The sequence below is a fragment of the Carcharhinus amblyrhynchos genome, chromosome 7 (genome assembly GCF_965287045.1).
Source record: "Carcharhinus amblyrhynchos chromosome 7, sCarAmb.v2.hapA, whole genome shotgun sequence".
Lineage (NCBI taxonomy): Eukaryota > Metazoa > Chordata > Chondrichthyes > Carcharhiniformes > Carcharhinidae > Carcharhinus > Carcharhinus amblyrhynchos.
Window position 1 is genome coordinate 61,610,896 of NC_137330.1, and position 13,507 is coordinate 61,624,402.

At 40.0% G+C, this 13,507-nt stretch overlaps 1 protein-coding gene across 4 annotated transcripts in view; it reads right to left on the reverse strand.

Moving 5' to 3' along the window:
* The window catches only part of akap7 (A kinase (PRKA) anchor protein 7), a 142,375-nt gene that overhangs the window by 36,533 nt on the left and 92,335 nt on the right, over window positions 1–13,507 (reverse strand). The window contains exon 8 of one of the 4 annotated variants that reach the window (XM_080192442.1): window positions 12,115–13,327. The exons of the other annotated variants lie outside the window; for them this stretch is intronic. Within the exon in view, the coding sequence (XP_080048568.1) occupies window positions 13,278–13,327 (50 nt within the window). The 3' untranslated portion in view covers window positions 12,115–13,277. Of the gene's footprint in view, window positions 1–12,114; window positions 13,328–13,507 lie in introns of those variants that run through there. 4 annotated transcript variants of the gene reach the window in all.

A 13,507-nucleotide genomic window follows, 5' to 3' on the forward strand; every position in this document is an offset into this window, starting at 1 on the left:
TAGGTAAATGAGTTGACAGTACAAATCATTGCAAAAGAGTATGATTTGGTGGCCATTACAGAGACATGGTTGCATGATGGTCACGAATGGGAGTTAAATATCCAGGGGTATCAGACTGTTTGGATGGACTGATAGGAAGGTAAGGGTGTAGCTCTGATATTTAAGGATGATATCAGGGCGGTAGTGAGAGATGATATTTAGGTTCGATGGAAAAAAAGGTTGAATCCACTTGGGTGGAATTTAGAAATAGTAAGGAGACTGTCGGCCATCAAATAATGACATCATGGTAGGGTGAGAAATAAAAAAAAACTGATGTATGTAAAAATGGTACAGCAATTATCATGGGGGATGTTAATCTATATATTAATTGGTCAAACCAGGTCCGTCAAGGCAGTCTTGAGGATGAGTTCATAGGATGTATCCGTGATAGCTTCCTTGAACAGTATGTAATGGAACCGACAAGGGAACAAGCTATCCTAGATCTGGTTCTGTGTAATGAGACGGGAATAATTAATGATCTTGCAGTTAGGGATCCTCTTGGAAGAAGCGTTCACAATATGGCTGAATTTAAAATACAGATGGAGCGTGAAAAGGTAAAATCCAATACCAGTGTCTTGTGCTTACACAAAGGAGACCACAATCGGATGTGAGAAGAATTGACTAAGGTAGTCTGGGAGGAAAAACTTCATGGTGAGACAACTGAGGAACAGTGGAGGACTTTAAAAGCGATCTTTCACAGTGCCCAGCAAAAGTATATACCAGTGATAAGGAATGACTGTAAGAAAAAAGATAATCAGCCATGAATATCTAAGGAAATAAAGGAGGGTATCAAATTGAAAGAAAATGCAAAGATAGTGGCAAAAATTAATGGGAACCTAGAGGATTGGTAAATCATTAAAGGTCAAAAGAAAGCCACAAAAAAAGCTGTAAATGAAAGTAAGATGAATTATGAGAGTAAACAAGCTCTGAGTATAAAAACAGATAGCAAAAGTTTCTACAAATATATAAAGCGAGTTGCTAAAGTAAACATTAGTCCTTTAGAGGATGAGAAGGGGATGGAAAAATGGAAATGAGAAAATGGCTGAGGCATTGAACAGGTATTTTGTGTCGGTCTTCACAATAGAAGTCACAATTAACATGCCAAAAATTAATGACAGGAAGGCTATGGCAGGTGAGGACCTAGAAACTATCATTATCGCGAAAGAGGTAGTGTTGGACAAAGGACTAAAGGTAGACAAGTCTCCTGGCCCTAATGGAATGCATCCCAGGGTACTAAAAGAGATGGTGAGCGAAATAGCAAATGCACTCGTGGTAATTTACCAAAATTCGTTGGACTCTTGGAATGGTTCCCACAGATTGGAAAACAGCAAATGTGATGCCACTGTTTAAAAAAGGAGGTAGACAAAAGGCAGGTAACTATAAGCCGGTTAGCTTAACTTCTGTAGTAGGGATAATGCTTGAATCTATCATCAAGGAAGAAATAGCAAGACATCTGGATATAAATTGTTCCATTGGTAAGATGCAGCATGGGCTCATGGAGGGAAGGTCATGTTTGACTAATTTGGTGGAATTATGTGAGGAAATTACATGTGCGGTGGACAATGGGGAACCTGCGGATGTGGTGTATTTGGATTTCCAGAAGGCATTTAACAAGGTGCTGCACCAAAGACTGCTACATAAGCTAAAAGTGCATGGTGTTATGGGTAATGTATTAGCATGGACAAAGGATTGGTTAACAAACAGAAATCAAAAAGTGGGGGGGTAAATGGGTGTTATTCTGGTTGGCGATCAGTGATCAGTGGTGTGCCTCAGGGGTCAGTGTTGAGACTGCAATTGTTCATGATTTACATAGATGATTTGGAGCCGGGGACCAAGTATAGTGTCAAAATTCACAGACGACACTAAGATGGGTGGCAGAGCAAAATGTGCAGCGGACGCTGGAAGTCTGCAAAGGGATATAGATAGTCAAAGTGAGTAGGTGAGGATCTGGCAGATGGAGTACAATGTTGGTAAATGCATTTTGATAGGAATAAAAGCAAAATGGACTATTATTTAAGTGGTAAAAAATTACAGCATGCTGCTGTGCAGAGGGACCTGGGTGTCCTTGTGCAGGAATCTCAAGGAGTTGGTTTGCAGGTGCAGCAGGTAATTAAGAAGGCAAATGAAATTTTGTCCTTTATTGCTAGAGGGATGGAGTTTAAAAACAACGAAGTTATGTTACAGATGTATAAGTTGCTGGTAAGACCACACCTGGAGTACTGTGTACAGTTTTGGTCCCCCTCCTTGAGAAAGGATATACTGGGACTGGAGGGGGTGCAGAGGAGATTCACTAGTTTGATTCTGGAGTTGGGAGGATTGGTTTTTGAGGAGAGACTGAGTAAACTGGGACCATACTCATTGGAATTCAGAAGAATGAGTGGAGATTTTGTAGAAACACATAAAATTATGAAGGGAATAGATAAGATAGAAGCAGGGAAGTTGTTTCCACTGGTGGGTGAAACTAGAACTAGGGGGCATGGCCTCAAAATAAGGGGAAGCAGATTTAGGACTGAGTTGAGGAGGAACTTCTTCACACAAAGGGTTGTGAATCAGTGGAATCCCCTACCCAGTGAAGCAGTTGAGGCTGCCTCATTGAATGTTTTTAAGGCAAGGATAGATGATTTTTTGAACAATAAAGGAATTAAGGGTTATGGTGAGCAGGTGGGTAAGTGGAGCTGAGTCCACGAAAAGATCAGCCATGATTTTATTGAATGGCGGAGCGGGCTCGAGAGGCCAGATGGCCTATTCCTGCTCCTTGTTCTTATGTTCTTAAAATGGACTATAACATAAATAGTGAAAAATTGCAGCATGCTGCTGCACAGAGGGACCTGGGTGTCCTTATGCATGATTGCAAAAAATTGGCTTGCAGGTGCAGCAGGTAATTAAGAAGGCAAGTGAAATGTTGTCCTTCATTGCTTAAGGCATGGAGTTTAAAGAAGGGAGGTTATGTTGCAGCTGTATAAGATGCTTGTGAGGCCACACCTGGAGTACTGGGTACAGTTTTGGTCACCTTTTTTGAGAAACGGTGTACTAGCACTGGAAGGGGTGCAGAGGAGATTCAGTAGATTGATTCCGGAGTTGAGTGGGTTGGCTTATGAGGAGACTGAGTAGACTCATTGGAATTCAGAAGAATGAGGGGTGGTCTTACTGAAACATATAAAATTATGAAGCAGATAGACAAGATGGAAGCAGGGAGGTTGATTTGATTTGATTTACCATTGTCATGTGTTAACACACAGTGAAAAGTATTGTTTCTTGTGCACTATACAAACAAAGCATACCATTCATAGAGAAGGAAATGAGAGAGTGCAGAATGTGTTATGGTCATAGCTAGCTTGGAGAGAAAGATCAACTTAATAAAGATATCAGAGAGTTTAAAAGAGTTAGAATGAAGTTTGCGAGGCACAGAATGAGAGCAAAAGATAGAATTTGAAGGTATGCTGGGCACAGCTTGCAAGAAGTCACATCGCTCCAGCACCATCTTGAAATACGGTTGTTTCCACTGGTGGGTGAAACTAGAACAAGGGGGCATAGCCTCAAAATAAGGGAGAGCAGAATTAGGACTGAGTTGACGAGGAACTAAGTCCATGAAAAGATCAGTCATGATCTTATTGAATGGTGGAGCAGGCTCGAGGGGCCAGATGACCTACTCTTGCTCCTAGTTCATATATTTTTATAAGAACGTGCAGACTCTGCACAGACAGTGACCCATGCCAGGAATTGAACTTGGTCCCTGGAACTGCAAGGCAGCAGTGCTGACCACAGCACCACTGTGAAACTTGGGCATGTCTGTGTATTTGCAAAGTAGATAAACAGTCACCAGAATGTCGTACATTCTAAACGTCAAAGCAATGAATTATATAGTGCATTTATTGTAATAAAAATACCCCAAGGCATTTATGATGCTCTGTCTATGATGTGCTATCACATTTACAATGAAATGCTGTTAATATGTAATGTAAGGTAAAATCGTAAAATTTAATAAATCAAGGGCACACTTATTTGGCAACCGGTAAATTTTTCATCCTCACCTCCTCTCAGATTTAGTACACAGGTGAGATAGCATTGACTTTTTAAGCCTTCCCATTCAGCTTGTTTTAATTTTGTTTTAACTGGGAGGATACCCCTTATAAACAAAAACACCTTTCTCTACACGGGCACCAAAGCTGTACCATGGAATGGACAGTATGAAGTCTCACAACACCAGGTTAAAGTTCAACAGGTTTACTTGGTAACAAAAGTCACTAGCTTTCGGAGCGCAGCTCCTTTGTCAGGTGAGTGGGAGTTCTGTTCACAAACAGGGCATATAAAGACACAAATTCAATTCACAAAATAATGGTTGGAATGCGAGTCTTCACAAGTAAGTCTTAAAGGTACAGACAATGTGAGTGGAGAGAGGGTTGAGCGCAGGTTAAAGAGATGTGTATTGTCTCCAGCTAGGACAGTTAGTGAGAATTCTGTGCTTAACTCTCTCTCCACTCACAATGTCTGTACCTTTAAGACTTGATTACCTATACTCGCATTCCAACCATTATTTTGTAAATTGAGTTTGTGTCATTATGTGTCCTGTTTGTGAATAGAACTCCCACTCACCTGACACAGGAGCAGCGGTCCGAAAGCTAGTGGCTTGTGCTACCAAATAAACCTGTTGGACTTTAACCTGGTGTTGTGAGACTTCTTACTGTGTTTACCCCAGTCCAATGCCAGCATCTCCAACCATGGAATGGATGGTTTTATATGTACCAATTAACCCACATCACCACGCTGGTGCTTTCCCAAGTATTCATTAGCTCTCTGTTTTATGCAAATGAGCTGGTCTTATACTATGCATAGCAGTCTTTCCCATTACACACTGCGTCAAGGCAAAATATTTAAGAAAAAGTTATGGAACAATTATAATCTTGAATGGTATTGCAATATATTACCATATGAATCATCGGTCCAAAATTTTAAAATGGCCAAACTTTCATTGAAGTAGGGAATGGAGGGATATCGAACTGCTGCCTTAAGTGTTTATATGCGAATAATATTTTTTAAAAATTCAAAATTATACTTGCTATTTTTACTTTAGAAACTGTCAACAGTGACATTCTACCATATCACAGCTAGGTTTTTATTTTTAATACATCATATACAGATTTATGCCTTTAATGTAATAAAAAGTCCCAAGGCTCTTCACAGGAGCATTATAAAACAAAATACACCACCAAGCCACAGAAGGCAATATTAGGTCAGATAACCAAAAGATTGGTCAAAGAAGTTTTAAGGAAGGAAAGTGAGGTAGAGGAGCGGTGTAGGGAGGGTATTCCAGAACTTAGAACCTAGACAGCTGAAGACAGAGCTACCAATGAAGGAACAATTGCAGTTTGGGATGCTCAGGAGACAAGAATTAGATGAACGCAGATACTTCAGAGGATTGTTGGACTGGAGGAGATTACTGAGAAAGGTAGGGGCAAGGCATGAGGAATTTGAAAACAAGGATGAGAATTTCAAAATTAAGGCATTGCTTGTCCACCATAGCAAGAAGTCTCACAACACCAGGTTTATATGTAATCACAAGCTTTCAGAGCGCTGCTCCTTCATCAGGTGAGTGATGAAGGAGCAACGCTCCAAAAGCTTGCAATCCCAAATAAACCTGTTAGACTTTAACCTGGTGTTGTGAGACTTTTTTTTATTGTGTCCACCAACGCTGGCATTGCCACATCATTTTCCATCACATTGCACAATGCAGCAAAGTACTCTAAAACGTAGGAGCTGGCAGCCATGACTATCCACTAAGTGGAATAACTATTATTTGAGTATTGCTGAAAAAAAAATGATGTTGAAGCTTTTCATCTTGCACTCATCAGGATGGATTTGCAAGAATATCAAGCCCCCTTTGAAAATAGATTTTCTTGTGAATCTGTCCTGATGTATACAAAATGGAAATCTTTGACAGCATGTCTCTTTTTTCCAGCAAAAGTATTAAATTATTTTTTAAAGCCTAACTTAACAGAGGTAAGTTGAATGACAAGTCTGGGTTTTAATTCCTGACACTTCCTGCGGAATTTTATGGCTTCGCTCGTCCCGAAACTGCAAAATCCCACCTGAGGTCAACGGATCTTTCCATGATCTGCCCCTCGCCTGCTCTGATTCCCGTGGTGGGCAGGGTGATAAAATTCTGGTCTTTATAAGGTAAATCCCATTTTGGGAACCTTCATAGGATTAACTTAATTCATATTTTCTCATAGGATAGCTGTACCTGCCTATGCGTTTAGGTGACAAACCATTGGACTGTCACCAACATAACAAGTGACAGTAATGGTACAGTATATTTAGACATTAGCGTTATGAACACTAGAGCAGAATTTATGTAGAGTGCCTTTCTTTGTCTTTCTAAAACAGAAACCTCAGTCACTAGCTTCTCCTAGTGATTCACCTTTACTGGTATGAAAATAATATTACATTTCCACAATTAATGTTAATAAATTTTTCATTTCTTAGAAGTGACTAAATGAAATACAAGGAATGATGCTTAGAATAAATGCTGCAAGGTCCTTGCATTCTTATGTGGTTGATTATAACTTGGTAGCTTATAAATTACATTCTTCTTAGTTGCAAATATTTTCTAACATGTAAAAATCCCCCCAACAACCCCACACCATGATGTGTTATCTGGGATGTGGCCTGTCATTGGTGGGTAGCAGGACCTTCCAGTCCCACTGCTGTTAACAGGGTTTCTCATTGTTTGCACCCTCCACCGGCGGACGGGTGGAGGAGCCGTCAGTGGGACCAGCCAGAAAATCCAGTCCCGTAACATTATTAATGGCAAAATTATGGCTTTATTTTTAATCAATAAAGTAGCCAAGTCTCTAACTCTGCTAATTCAAATTTCACCATTCTGGCTTCTCAGTTAGTTGAAGAACTGAATGATACTTCAGTCAACATTAATTATACACACTAATATGGTCCAAAGTTCCACTATTCTTATTGTACTATGGGGCAGATTATCAGTGTATATCAAATATATTAGACTTACAGAATCATAGGATAGCCAGCACAGAATGAGGTCATTCGGCCTGCCATGACTGTACCAGCTTTCTGCAAGAGAACTCAGCAGTTCCCATTCCCTAATATACCAGTTTGTAGCTGCATTAATACAAAGATTAAATTTTGGTGCAACTGGGTGCACACAGAAGAAATGTCCATCCCCGAAGCGGGGGAGTTTACAAATATAGTGGAAAAGGAAAACCACATAATCAATGTTCTTTCTCTGGAGCTTCAAGGTTACTTGCTGTCCCATGCAGAAGAAAATTTTTCCAGGCGCACTCAAGCTTCTTGTATTATGGGTGATGCTATAATGGAAGGCCCTATGTCGTCAAAGTGAAGTATGAAGGAGATTATTTTGATTGTCACAAGTCCTAACTCAGTGCGAAGGATTTTTTATAGTTTGCTTGTTCATGAAATTTCCATCGGGAAAGCTGATGTTATGAATCTCCCAGTTATTAACAATTTTCCTCTATCAATAAAAGGAAACGAATCTGAAAATGGGAAATGCTCCAGCTTTGCTATATTAGTATGCTACTCACAACGCAGGCAGCTGGCAAATTTGTATTTATCCCAGAGTTAACACGCTGGCAAAATCAGCTGGCAACATGATGGATTATTCATCCTTTTAGCATAGTATAGTTGCTTTTTAACGTATGCTGTCACATTCCTCACTCAGAATCGCAATGAAGCAAAATTGCAGTCATTTTATACTGAAAACATGTAGCTTACTTGGACTCAATGGACTCAATAAAAGCCTTTTCCCTTGCATGATGACTATTATCAAAGAGTCTGCAAACTTCAAGAAATTTAGCAGTCTGTACTATGCAAAATGCGCTGTTATTAAAGATATTACAAGGAAATTGATACAAAATTTAATTGAATTTAAAGAGCATGGTTCTGTGACAATATAAAACAGGATGTTAATTCACTCCATTAGGGCTGTTACTCTGAATCACAGTTGACTCTGATCCAGGGATACCAGCTTAGAAAATTGTTAAGTACTTTCTGCTGATTGATCTGTTAGGCTGTCTCAGAGAGGATGCTGTGGGACACCCTTGAGTACTAATGGCCGACATGCAAAGTATCAACATGCATACGTCTGTTCTTTCCTGAGTTTTGGAATTAATCACTATTATGAATCTTTCTCTCCCTCTTTCATTATAGGTAGCTTTAAATTCCAGAACGTATATCAGTATGAAGAGTTCAAGATACATAATGTTGCTATGCTGTCCGTCTTGTTGCTTAGCTACTACATTGTTTGTGAATATAAAAATGCCAAATGCCACTTAATTAAAATAACTTGAAGAGTTGATTATTCTAAGATGTGAGATGATAGTACAAGATCAACAGCTCAGTTGAGCAATGCCTATTCAACAATCAACCGATCTAACCACCCTAGCCCATTCATAGAAATTAAGTGCCTTGTATGAATTGTTAACAATACCCCATGTTCCTAATGATAATTGCAGCGGAATAATTCCCAGTTGTCACCTGTCTGTTCTGGAATAAGAAGTGTCAAGATTGAATGATCATTCCACGTGGTGGAATTCAGTAAATTTTTAGCTTCAACATTTACATTACAACTCATAAGGAACTAAAACATAAGTGACAAAGGTTTAATGCTAAAGTATTTTCATGATTTATGAATTACATAATTAAATATATTTTTCATATATGCAGAATAATACCTTTTCAAAAAAACAGCCAATTTTAAACAATATAGCAATTGATTTGAAAGATTAAGTAAAACAAATGTGAGCAAAAGAATGCAATAACTCTACCATTTGTTATTTTCCACTCCTCTCCAAAATTTCCCAGTGAGTAGGAGGTCAAAGAACAACATGGAGGCCGAACGTTACCTCTGTTCACACTGACGGGATTTTCCCATCCTGCCACAGTGAATGAAGATTTGACTGGCCTTCAAATTCTCCAACTCACTGTATGGCCAACAGCAAAGCTGCTCTATAAATGGCCACCAGATGGTACTTGAGATTTTCCTCCTGTTCTGCGGGGAAATGGAACCAGAAAATTCCCGAGGACAAGAATTCCAACAGGGAAGGCATTTCAAATCCTGCTCATAATCTCAGCTAATCCAGTAGGGGATGGAACCACAGGAGAGTCTATGACCACAGGCAATCAAGTGCTCCTCATTGAAGATTGATTCATTGAAAGTTACAGCATGGAAGGAGACTATTGAGCCAAGTGTGGCCATGCCAGCTGAAAGAGCCCTCCAGAATAAGACCAGAATACACAGGAGCCGAATTAGGCCACTCAGCCCATCGCTAGCTGGGCCATAGCCAGATTACTCCATATAGTTCTGGTCACCACATTACAGGAAGAATGCGACCATACTAGTGTTTTGTACAGTTCTAGAACAATCTTCCTGCTCTTATACGCAAGGCCTCAGTTAATGAAGGAAAGTATCACATTTACATTCACTCCCTTATCTAACTGCTCTGTTACCTTCAGGAATTAGTGGGCAGGCACTCTGATGTCCCTGCGTTCTTCTTCAGTATCCTGCCATTTATTGTTGTGCTTGTCCTCCCCATATGCATTACATCACACTTCTCAGCACTGAACTCCTATTTGCCACTGATAATGTAATCCTGGCCTACGTCACCATCCACCCCACCCTGCCATTTGCATGACTAGAGCAGGTGCATTTTACACACTATCTCAGTTCTAACAGAAGTAAATGCAGAACCTAAATGAGGCACGAAGTGGCTGGGTTCTCTAGCCTTCCACATGGTATGTCCATCACATTCGCACCCAAGCAAACCAACTGAATTTCAGAAGCCATGGCTTTTCCTTAAGCATAACTAATTTTATTTTTTGGCACAAATAGGGAGCATCTGATAATCAGAGAAATTGTTCACTTCTGTTTGCTTGCATGCTGAGGACTGCATCATCAGTCCAAAATCCCAACGTTTTTACTCGAAGATTTGCCCTTCTAACGCAGGCTGCTGTAGCATTGGGCTGGGGTAACAGAGCAAAAACTTTGGAATGCTGACAGTATCTTTAATGCAAATTATATTTAATTGTGCTGTTAGATAGCGGCTATAAGCTTTAAGGAGCATTGTTATTCTTTTACTCTTTATTTTGGAAGTTTCCCTCATTTTTTCCTAAATTAAAGGGAAAGATTTCAAATATTTCACCCCCCCCCACCCCCCAACTCAACAAACATTTCTTCCTTGCAATGCTCAGATCTTTCACTTTCCCGCCCAGCAAAACAAACTCAACACGGTTTCATGCTACAGCAAAATTAAGTTATTCATCTTCAAGCTGCTATCCCAAGCCATTTAATTTCTATTATATATCAACACGATTTTTTTAATCATCCATTTCCTTTTTTCTTTTTCAATATCTAAAAAGACAAAAAAGGCATTTCATTTTCCCTTCTACCACATTTGGAACCAGTTTATATTTTATCAATTCGCTGCAGACTTCCTCCTGTTTTTCTTAGCTGTTTTTAGTTAGTAAAAGGTCAATTATTATGGATTTCTGTCACTCAGTTTTATCTGTTAGGAAGGGTAGCAGATGCAAAAACATGGCAAAGCTGAAAGCAGATAAATGAACAGTCCTTCTGGAAGATAGTGCTACTTGGAGCTGAGGCCTATTTCTGACAGACAACACACAAAATAGCTGAAGAGCTGTCACTGTTCCCATTCTATATCTGCAGAAACTTTATATAACACTGTAGTGTGTATACAAATGGATATAACATATAATAACAGAGAAGTGTTGCAAGACAGGAGATACCAATTGAATCCAATATCGTGCCAGCTGCCTTTCAAACCATTCCAAAACACATTAACATCTGTACCCTAATGCCAAGAGTTCTAAATAGTCATCTTTAAACCTGTTTGAGTTGGCCCGCCATATCAGAGAGACTCTTCCAGCCCTACATACTTCTTTAAATATTCCATTCCTCTGACTCCAGCCTCTTCTGAATTCCACCCCTCCACATTCCTTTGCCTCATCAATTCACTAGAATGCCTGGCTACCCAGCTCCTGTTCACTAAACTCCATTTACCTTTCCAGGTCTCTCCCCTTTAAAAGCTCCATCAAAACCTGATCTATTGGTCACCACCAATCCCACCCACTCTGTCCCTGCTCCTCTTTCCTGGCATGTTAGCCACTTTCAACGTGGCTACACATAGAAACATAGGAATTAGAAGCAGGAATAGGCCATTTGGTGCTTCGAGCTGCTCATCCATTCATTTTGATCAGGACTGATCATCAAATTCAATGTTCTGAAAAACATAGGACACTTTAGAAAAGAATATTTTTCACGTTAGCAGTTGTAAGTAGGATATTTCATTTTCAGAATTAACTTGCAAGATGGAACAAGTAACAAGCTGTCAACATACAAAGGAGTTTGCATGTGGTCAAATATATCACCAACCATTGCATTATTAGATTACCCTGCCAGATTAACCCTGCAGAGGAGCGACTAGACTCACCAAAGTGACCCAAACACCCTTAACCACTTGCGCCACAAATTATGAGTGCGATCTTACCAGCTGCTTACGCTGCTTATAGATGGAGAATTTGCCAGTCAACCAAATCTCTGTCCACTGCAGCAGGACTAGGGACTCCTGATGCTGACAATGGTTGGACAATTGGCCAGAAAATTCCATGCTACAAGTCGGTCTCCATTTTGGAAACATGTGGGTAGTTTGCCTATGAAAGTAAAATTAGGCCCCATTGTGAAAATGGTCCTGAGTTAATTCTGGTGATACAGGGAAAGCATTCTGATAGTCCAACTGCTATTTTCCTACAGTTAAAATCAACCCATTGTGACTGTATTGGTACCAGATGCTATCAGAACTAAGACTGACAAACACAGTTCCTTGCTGTTTCCCCATACCTGTGCGAAAACTAATCTTGTTTCACTGCTTCCTGTAGAAGAATACAGCATCCTATTTATCATTTTGTTTTAGACATTCATACTTATTTATTAACAATGTACTTTTAATCAATAGACATCAAATGCTTTACATCGCAATTCTTAATCCTTCATTTCACACAAAGCGTGTTGCATTCTAGACAATACTGATTTACTTGCTCATGCTGCTGCTATCCACGAGTCAGTTAGATAGGCATTCACCAACATTCCCATACAGAGTGAAGGAAAGAAATAGAATACACTTCGAGACATCATCTGCAATGCTGCACTCTCACCATATGGAAACAAGAGTGTTGACATGTTGAATGGGTGAAGGCCTAACATCACTGTGAGGGAACCTGTCATTGAAGCAAAATGGTCTGCTCTCATTAATTACAAAGGAGATCCAAGTGAAAGAATTCTGAATGCACTTGCAGTTCTTAACAATGACAACGCTGCAATACTATTACACACTGAGGAGCACCTGCAGTGGCAAGCACACATTCTCTTTCATGCTAGTGAAGAATTTGATTTCACTGTTAGAATCAGGAAGACAAATGTCATGGTCCAGGATGTTGACGTTCTGTCATCCATCAGCATTGACAATGTGATATTAGAGATTGTTAACAATTTCACATATCTAGGCTTGCTAATCACCAACAGTATGTAACTTGATGCTGAAATCAACACATGCATTGCAAAATCTGCAACTGTTACATCAAAGTAAATTTCAGCAGACTGAGGAACGGTGTGTCAATGACGTCAGGTTACAACTCTACCAGAATATCCAGATGTCCGTCAACACAGGAAATGTCAGGGGCACGTATGAAGGGATCAAAAGGTCCATTAACAGAGAAAATGGTTCCACTGAAAACAAAGGCAGGAGAGGTTATCACCAACTGCAATAAACAGTTGGATAAACGGGTGGAACATTACCTTGAGTTGTACTCCGGGGAGCACACTGTCTCTAAGAAAGCTATCGACACCAGAGAAAGGCTGCCTGTCATGGCAGAGCTGGGTATCGAACTGAAAATGGAGGAATTGAACAAGGCTATTAACTAACTTGCCATGCGCAATGCTCCAAGTGCTGATACGACTTGAACTTATCAAGAGTGGGAAACTGACACTCCTGCAGCATCTCCATAAAACTTCTGTCTCTCTGCTGAAGGGAGCATGCGTATGATGCAAAGGTTGTGACCTTGTACAAGAACAGTAAAGAATTACAAAAACCCGTCAAGGCATCATCCTGCTGAGCATTGTGAGAAAACCAGCAGCCCATGTCACTCTTGTCAGATTGCAGATCTTGCTAAACGCATCTATATCAAATCCCAGTGCAGTTTAGAACTGGACATGATCTTCTCAGTCCGGCAGCTGCAAAAAAAAATGCCATGTATAAGGGAGATCATCGTATATTGTAAGGGAGATCAATTGTCTTCATTGATCTCACTAATAAGCATTTGACCATGTAAGCAGAGGTGGTCTTTTAAGCTGGAGAAAATTGGCTGCCAATATCTTCTTTCTGTGACAGCATGATGGGTAAGATCAGCTATG